This window comes from Geospiza fortis, unplaced genomic scaffold (genome assembly GCF_000277835.1).
Source record: "Geospiza fortis unplaced genomic scaffold, GeoFor_1.0 scaffold676, whole genome shotgun sequence".
NCBI classification, from domain to species: domain Eukaryota; kingdom Metazoa; phylum Chordata; class Aves; order Passeriformes; family Thraupidae; genus Geospiza; species Geospiza fortis.
In genome coordinates, this window is record NW_005054600.1 from 92,092 (window position 1) to 101,136 (window position 9,045).

Below are 9,045 nucleotides of genomic sequence, written 5' to 3' on the forward strand. Positions count from 1 at the left end.
GACCCTGTGGACGGTACCGGGACCCAGCGGGGCCGGGCCGGGGCGGAGGGGTCGGGGAAGGGGACAGCGAGCGGGGAAGAGCCTGAGCGGAGCGGGATGAGGGGCGGCGGAAAAGTCTCTGGTTTATACAGAAATCTGGTGAATTCCGTGAAGCACTTAACCTTAAATCTATACACCAGAAATATACCTTAGTCAGATAAATACGCTGTATTTCACATGGGCTGAGAAAGCCCCGGGATCTCCAGTTGCAGGGGGCTGTGAGGCAGCGAATCCTGCAGAACAGAGAGCCCTGGAATGGTTTTGGCTGGAAGGGGGAGACCTTACAGGCCACCCAGTGCCATCCCTGCCATGGCAGGGTCATCTTCCCCTGTCCCCGAGCTCCCAGCCCTGTCCCGCCTGGCCTCGGGCACTGCCAGGGATCCAGGGGCACCCACAGCTTCTCTGGGCACCCTGTGCCAGGGCCTCACCACCCTGGCAGGGAGGAATTTCTTCCCAATACCCCTCTAACCTTCCCTCTGGCAGTTGTCCCTTGTCCTGGCACTCCATGCCCATTTATATGCCCTCTCGCCATCTCTCCTGCAGCTCCTTCAGGCACTGGAAGGCCACAGTTAAGTGAGCCCAAAGCTTTGTTCCTCCAGGCTGAACAATCCCAATTCTCCCAGCCTTCACAGCAGATCTGCTCCATCCCTCTAAACAACCTGGTGGTCTCATCTCCAACAAGTCCATGTCCTTCCTGTGCTGTGGTGATGCTAGAGACTTAAAAATCCAAACTCAAAACAAATAAAAAAAACCAAAAAACAAAAACCACCACCATCAGCAACAAAAAAGACCCACCAAATCCCCCAAACACCCAACCAAACAAAAACCCTGAGAAAACAGAAAAAAAAGACCAACCCATAAACCCAGAGCACCCACAAATGCTGCCCCAAAAGCTGAGCTTTACCCTTCAGGCTCTCTAAGGAGCCCATTGTATTTTGCAGAGTGTCAGCAGCAGCTGGCGGTGGCCCGGAGCGTGGCGTCCGGGATCGTGGGGGGCCAAGAGGCCCTGGAGGGCGCGTGGCCGTGGGTGGTGAGCCTGCAGGTGCTGCGCGGCGGCGTCCGCTTCATGCACCTGTGCGGCGGCGTCCTGCTGAGCCAGAGAGCCGTGCTGACCGCCGGCCACTGCGTGGATGGCAGGACGTACGTACTGGGTGACCCCTGGGCGCCACAGCTGAGCCCCCTGGGTACCATGGCCGAGCCCCCTGGGCACTAAGTCTGAACCCTCCTGGGTACCATGGCTGAGCCCCCTGGGCACCACAGCTGAGCCCCCTGGATGGGGGGAAGGAGGCCGAGGGCACCTGAGTTGTGTCACAGGGTGGCCAAAGGAGCAGAGCAGGGATTGTCCCCCTGTGCTGGGCACTGTGAGACCCCTCCAGTGCTGTGTCCAGTTCTTCCCTCACAACAAGGAAGGCATTGAGGGGATGGAGCACATCCAGAGCTAGGAACAGAGCTGGGGAAGGGGCTGGAGCACTGATTGAAAAGATCTCCAAGACCATCAAGTCCAACCTCTGCCTGATCCTCACCTTGTCCCCACGCCACAGCATTTACCCTCTCCCATGCCAGGTTTTCTGCCCCCTTCCCCAGCCTAGTCCCCCAAAGTAGTTTGGGTTGCTTTGTTCCACAGAGCTCTGATTTTTCTGGTTAATAGAGTTTTCTTAACCGCTAAAGCTCACCACAAAATGTTGTGATATTTAGATTACAAACACTCCAATTAATCAGTTTTAACACAATTTCCCTTTTTTTTTTTTGTTGATCAGAACCAACAATTTGGCACTTAAGAGTTTTTTTTTTGACAATGTGGTAATAACTCCTCAGAACAGATTTTTAACTGCACTTACAGCAACTCTGGAGCATTTCAGCTCCCAGCACTGGTCTCTTTCCCAGCCTTTACCACAGTTGCACAATCTGCATCTGTCAACATCGACTGTTGACTCAACCATGACCTGGGGGAAAATGAACTGCAAAAATCTGCAAAACTTGGAATTTTGTCCTTTATCAGGACTTCATTACATCAACTCCTTGTTTGCATTTAACACATTTATTTGCAATATAATTTCTCTTTAAATTATCAATTTTTTACCTTAATTTTGGAGGCTAATTTGAATTTTATAGCTCATCTCAGGCCAAATTCAAAGCTCATTTAATAAAGACTTTGTTCAACATACTTGACAAGCAACTAGATCTGAATGACTCTACCCCTATTTATAAATTTAATATTAACTAGATAGTTATTATTTTACTTCTAGATAATGGATTTCCCAGGCCTAGGTGCAAGTAGAGTCTTTATGAGCATTGTGGGGGATGAGCCTCCTTCCTTTATCCAAAATATAACCATGTTTTCAGCTTTTTCAGACTATTATCTCCTGGTTTCCTCTGCTGAGATGGGGTGAAAGGCAAAATCTGGGTGTCAGCTTAAATCCCATCTGAATTTTCCTTAACAGCCATAGCCACTAATAGCAAAGGGAGTGTTCACATGGGCAGAATGGTAACGAGCCAAATTTGTTCCAGGAAATATTTACTATGGAATTTTCAATGTGTATTTCTAAAGGTGCATAAGCAAAAGAAGACAGGGATAGAGGGGATAATGGAAGAAATTTCTCCCTGTGAGGAAGGCCCTGGTATAGGGTGCCCAGAGAAGCTGGGATCCCTGGAAGTGTGCAAGGCAAGGCTGGACAGGGCTTGGAGTACCCTGGGACAGTGGAAGGTGTCCCTGCCATGGCAGGGGTGGGATGAAATAAGCTTTAAGGTGCCTCCAATCCAACCCCTTCCTGGGTTCCAGGGGTCTATGAAAACAAACAGTGAAAGCGATGTCAACCCCTGTGAATTCTCTGGCAGGGATCCGTGTTCCTGGCGAGCCGTCCTGGGCGTGCACAACCTGCAGAAGCACAGCCGCCACACGGCAAGGAGGAGGATCAGGAGGATCATCGTGCACTCGGAGTTCAAGAGGGAAACCTTTGAGAACGACGTGGCGGTGTTCGAGCTGAGGTCGGCGGTGCGCTACAACCTCTTCATCCAGCCCGTGTGCCTGGCCCCGGCTGCCCTGGTGCAGCCCCTGGAGAACAGCTCCGACTGCTACATCAGCGGCTGGGGACGCACCACCGAGAAGGGTACTGAGCTCTGCCACTGCTGGAATCCTCCTGTTCCCATCCCCGCCCACTCCAGCTCCCTGGGTTTATAAACTCTCTTTGCACTTGGATCTTAGAGGCCTTTCCTGACCTTTCAAGAGGGAATGGCACCAAAATGAAGGAGGACAGGTTCAGATTAGATCTTGGGAATAAATTCCTCCCTGTGAGGGTGGGGAGGCCCTGGCACAGATTGCCCAGTGCAGCTGTGGCTGCCCCTGGATCCCTGGAAGCGTCCAGGGTCAGGCTGGACAAGGCTTGGAGATACGTGGGATAGTGGAAGGTGTCCCTGCCCATGGCAGGGCGTTGGAACTTGATGATCTTTAAGGTTCCTCCCAACCCAAACCATTCTGTGATTCTAACTGGATTTGCTCAGGTTATGGTCTCCCCACACAATGTCATTTAACTCTGTGGTGAGGATCTGCTCTCAGGGGTTTTCCATCACAAGCAGGTTAGACCCACACAGCTGTAACCACAGGAATAGATTTCCCAGCCTTTCTTCCAAGTATAACATGAAAAAAAGGAAAATAAACTCACCCCATTCGTGGTGCAGGTCAACGTGGGCTGCTAGAAACAGCTATTATATTGAAAAGCAACAATTCTGATGCCACATGTTGTGAACTCAGGGGTTCCCATGGGATTTATGAATGACTACACCCCCTCCAATTCTCTCTTTACTCCCACTGGGCACAAATTCAATGCCAGTTGGTGTGTGGGAGTTTTGGGGTCAGCTGAGATTGTATGAGCCTGTTTGGTAAGTCACCTCAAACATTTTGAGCAAGGCATGTATATTATCATCGATGCTTCTTCTGAGGAAGAATTGCAAAATCTACATCCAACCCAAGTCTTCAAACCTTTAACCTACTCAAATTCCAATCCATTGGCAACAGGCAGGGTCTGTGTCATATCCATGTCTAAACATGTCCGGGTACACACCTAGGCTGGCTAAACAAAAAAACCCCACAGTAAAATTGCTACACACCCCAGCATGTTTCACCTTTCTGAATTCTGTCTCCTTTCAAGGTAAAATCTCACCTGTGCTAAAAGAAGCCCATGTGGGAATCCTCCCTTCCAGCCTGTGCAACAGCTCTGAAGGCTACGCGGGGCTCATGAACGACAAAGCACTCTGTGCTGGTGCCTGGGCTGGAGGCACCGACACCTGCCAGGTGAGAGGGGAGGTGGTGCCACATCTGCCAGCTGAGAGGGGAGGGGGTGCCCCACCTGCCAGGTGAGAGGGGAGGTGGTGCCCCACCTGCCTCAGTGGAACTCCCAAGCCAGAGGCTCAGCAGCATCGTGATTTGTAGAATGATTAATTAAAACAGCAGAAATACTAACTGGAAACCATGTCAAATGCAAAGGAAGCATCATAATAGGGTTGGGGCAGTGATTGCAAACCAAAAATGTACACAAAGAATTTGGGGATATTGGAAAGATGACAGGAATAGGTGAACAAAGAGGAAAGATAAAGTATGCGACATATTTATGCCATAAAGGTGTCAGTAAATTATATATGAGACAAAACGCTGGGCACTGGGCAATGTGTGTGAAGCACATGTATGTCTCACCTGTTCTTATGCTGGAGAGCAGCACTGGACACAGATAAAGCTCAGGGATGTGGTTCAGGGATAGGGCTCTAGGAAGTGGCTCAGGGATGTGACATGATTTTTATTTAAATTCTGAGTAATCACCACCTCTTTCTCGGAAAAGACAGTTCTCAGGTCCAAAGCACTGGCATAAGCTGCAGCACCAGCTGGGACACAGAGACATTACTAATTACACCCCATAATGTGTCCTAAGTGCTTTGTCTGATACACTTCCTGCTTCTCTCAGCAGTTTTCCCTGAGCAGGTGACACGGCCAAGACAGGATGTGTGCTCCTTACTGGGTCTCTTGGAGCTCCCACACCGTGTGGACAAATTCCCCAATTAAGTGAGGAATGAAGGTTTAGGTTTAGGCATGAAAAGGTGCAGAGAGAAAACAGAATCTGAGTTAAGACCCTGAAGCAGTGCAGGCCTGGGGCTCTGGTCAGTGCAGTCTTGACCAGAATCAGGAATTTCTCCATGGAAAGGGTGGTCAGGCATTGGAAGGTGCTGCCAAGGGAGGTGGTGGAGTCCCCATCCCTGGAGGTGTCCAAGGAACAGCTGGACATGGGTGACAGCACTCTGGTCTGGTGACAAGATGGGGATCAGGTGAGACTTGATGGTCTTGAGGGCCTTTCCAATCTCGGGGATGCTGATTCTGTCTTCCAGCAACACCAGATTGACCTTGAGTTGCCCACGTGCCACTGCCCACATGTTACTGTCATTGTGACTGTCCAGTTAACTGAGCTGCTTAAAATAAATCTGAAAAATAGACTGATTACTGCCTGCAGTGTTTCCTGGAAGGAAACCCTTACATGCTACTGGTTTTTGTGGTGTTCATTTGTAGGGCGACAGCGGGGGCCCCTTGGTGTGTTACCACTCTGACACTGACAAGTACTACCTGATTGGCATTGCCAGCTTTGGGGTGGGCTGTGGCCGCCCCAGATACCCCGGCATCTACGTGCGCCTGTCTCAGTACAGAAAATGGATAAAAGCAAAACTCCTGTTGACTAACAAGACTTGGAACCCCGTGGGCACCACACTCACCGTCCTCCTGACTCTGGTGCACACAGTGCTCACGCAGATTTTGTAGAGGGGAATTCAGCGTGCGGTCCTGCCTGGAAAAGCTTGGAGAAACCAGCGCCTCCTGACTGACAATAAATCCAAGAGCCAAAGGATGTGCACTTACTTTTTAGGAGTCATGTCTGCCATTGTATTTTTTGTTTCCTGCCTCTGATATCCACACTGACAAGAGAGGAAACAGTAACAGCCTCGGCACTAATGAGGAAAATTGAATATAGAAATGTTATCGACTGGAAACACTTTCTTCCCACCCTATTTCTGTGCTTTTCCAGCCATCAGAAAGTTAAACACACTCAGTGACGCCAACAGGGTCTGGGGAGGGCAGATGCTCCCTCTGCCGGGTAAAAACCAGCAGAGCACACTAAGGTTTTAATTAACCATTTAATTAACTAAACCTTACCTGTAGCTCAGCTTACTGAAAACTAAGAAGGTAAAAAAACCCTGCAGGAAGGTAAAAGCTGTTCTGCACTCATGATTTTTAGCACTGGCAGGTGTGTACAAACGCCACTTAATCCACTAAAACTATTATTTATTCCTGGCTGCCATATGACTTGATCCCACACAAGTATTCCCACCTGGTCACCACCACTGCAGCTCCGACTTCATTAAAAATAAATAGGGACCAGCAGAATTATAATATTTTAGTGACTTTATTTACCAAGATCAAAATTTGCAACCATTAATTGTTTCAACAAATATTTACAATTCGTGGAAAGCACGGACTGTTTGGAACCAACCAGCAGAACAGCATCACCTGCTGCATCTCTTACCCTCAGGAATGAGATTTTACTCTTTAAAATCGAGAACTGAAAGTAAATCCAAACTAAGAACTTCATGATCAGTGCTTAAAGAGCGAACTTGTGTTACCGTTTAATATTCTCATTATGAAAAATCAGCTGTTCTTTCCAACACACTGTTTTAAAAGTATAAAAATTGACTCCTGGTGTGTCTGGCAGGACAGGTGCTTCCCTTGCTGGATACAAGAAGAATTGGCCACCAGGTTTTTACAGTCTTAACACTTGATAGTTTTTGTTTATTATTGTTTCATCTTACAAAAGGAAAAAAGAGAACACAGTGAGGATCAGCTACCACAGAGTTCCCAAAGCAGTTCAGAACTGTAGGTCAAACCCTCTCCCACATGCCAGGTTACACACAGCTGAGGAAAGGTCCAATTCTCTGAGGTGCATGTTCCAGGCACATTCCAGGCTGTTCCATTCTCCTGAAATTCCACCAAAGAAACGGGAAAACACCGACACCTCTCCAGGAGCAGCTCCCTCAGTTTAGGACTTTCCCAACCTTATTTCTGATGTTTCACAAAGCTTTTTTTCTGACATGATGGCAACCAGGAGTCACACTCCAGCCTGGCCTAAAGGAAACGCACTGGGACTTGTGCCCACAACAATCAGAGACTTAGGAACGTCAGGGGAAAAAAATATCCTTTTCTAGCCACTAACCAGGAGATTGTGGAATGCAGATTCCTCCTGGCAAAGAGCTCTGCTTGCTACAAGTCCATTAATTCCCAAAGGAGCAAAATCAAAACTACTGACTGACCATGGGATAAGCATTACACATCCAGGGAGGGAGCAGAGCTTGGAATTCCATCCAGATCTCAGCTAGCACGACACACACGGAGCTCTAACACCTCGGAACAGCACAGTCCATTGTGTAATTCCCGCTGACAGAACTGGAAGCAGGATTCAATCCCAGCTATGGAAATGGTTTATCACTCATCAAGAGGCACTGCAGTCACCTACAGCACCTGCCCAAGACCACGGCCTGACCAGCAGGGTCACACCTTGCCCAGGACCGTGTCCTCACCAGTGCCATGTCCTGCCCACCATGCCCACAGCCAGACAGCTCTGGGGTCTCCAAGCATGGAGATTCCCCAGGTAAAGGAGTCCTGATCATGTCAAACCTTTGATTTTCACCTGAAACAAATTTAAATTGTACAAACTGGACTCTCTGACACAATGAGATCTAATGTGCAGATATTGTCAACTCTGGGGAGTAAAAAGCCCTAATTTCTTTTTTTTTCCCTCCTTTTTTCCCCCCCAGTACTCTTTAGGATCCGTTTTTTTCTGCAAGTTGCCTACAGACATACAAAATTAATTCAAGTATCTCCTACACCAAAGAGGATCTCATTTGACTTTGTACTATCCATAAAAATATATCCTTGAAAATCTGGTTCACAAAATATTTTCATTTGGTTACTAAAATGAAAGATATAAACTGTCAAAATACGTATAGAAACTCAATTTCAGGTTTTGTAAAGATCACAATTTAGCTACAAAATATACCAACCATCTCCCTGTTTGCAATATAGTATTTGCTTACAAAGATACCACTACTTTGCAAAATAGCTCCTACCTTACAAAATTAGGCTGGAAATTGTAATTTTGCACTACTTCCAGCAATAAACCAGAGATTAGAACCTCATAACCCTTTGGTATAGATCTTTCATTTTTTACTACATAATTTTCTTCTATTTGGTTTCATGTTCCAAAGCCCAGGAGAATCCCCAGCCAGGACAAGCACTGAGTGTTTAATTGTACATATGATCAGCACACAATTTAATTTTCAATCATCAATGTTTCTCATGCCCAGAACTAAGAACAAACTCTTGTGAAATTAACAACTTTGAGAAGTTTAATCTCAGAAATTCTTCAGAACTTTTGTCACCAGTCCTTGTCCCTCACACTGTGCTTTTAAATCATTGATGTGTTGAATTCTCTAAGAAAGCCAACACAATTTTCTGTGCCTCAGACATTTCCAGGACCAGGCCTCTTGCTGCCTTCTGCAGATCCTTCCCCAATCTGATAAACACGGCAAACATGGAAAAAAAATCATCCCAACTTTTTAAATTGTCATCTGAGAAAGAGTAAAAACATAATTTATACCTCGAGCAAAGTATCAGCTTTTTTATCATCTGCACCTGTAAAGACCAACTTACAGGTTAAAATAAAAATATTTACAGACAAATAACTGAAGGAAAAAGGCTTGAAAAAGAGTAAGAAATCAAAACATACACTGGTTATAAACGTTACTAATAATGTCAGCTATGGCAAGGATTCTGTTTCATCCATATTTTCTTTGTAACCAAATTTTGCCTCCCTTCTTAGAGGCATTCATAGGAATTTTCAAAGAAACTCTCATCCCCTGCCTCGCCACACGTGACTGTCCTTCCGCTGTAGCTGCAATCTTGAATTCAGCAGTTTCCAGTTG

The 9,045-nt window shown here is 47.0% G+C and overlaps 2 protein-coding genes across 4 annotated transcripts in view; one reads left to right on the forward strand and one right to left on the reverse strand.

Annotated features, from left to right (window-relative positions):
* Positions 1-5,833, forward strand: part of TMPRSS12 (transmembrane serine protease 12) — a 6,261-nt gene extending 428 nt beyond the window's left edge. Inside the window, exons 2-5 of the mRNA XM_005430099.3 lie at positions 981-1,179; positions 2,875-3,146; positions 4,185-4,327; positions 5,588-5,833. Coding sequence (XP_005430156.2) covers positions 981-1,179; positions 2,875-3,146; positions 4,185-4,327; positions 5,588-5,833 — 860 coding nt within the window. The remainder of the gene's footprint in view (positions 1-980; positions 1,180-2,874; positions 3,147-4,184; positions 4,328-5,587) is intronic.
* A 621-nt stretch (positions 5,834-6,454) lies between these two features.
* Positions 6,455-9,045, reverse strand: part of ATF1 (activating transcription factor 1) — an 8,272-nt gene continuing 5,681 nt past the window's right edge. For 2 of the 3 annotated variants that reach the window (XM_031064530.1, XM_031064531.1), the window contains exon 6: positions 9,037-9,045. This exon is cut by the window's right edge and continues 361 nt beyond it. The gene's annotated coding sequence lies outside the window, so the exon portion shown is untranslated. The other variant, XM_005430088.2, reaches the window with a different exon arrangement.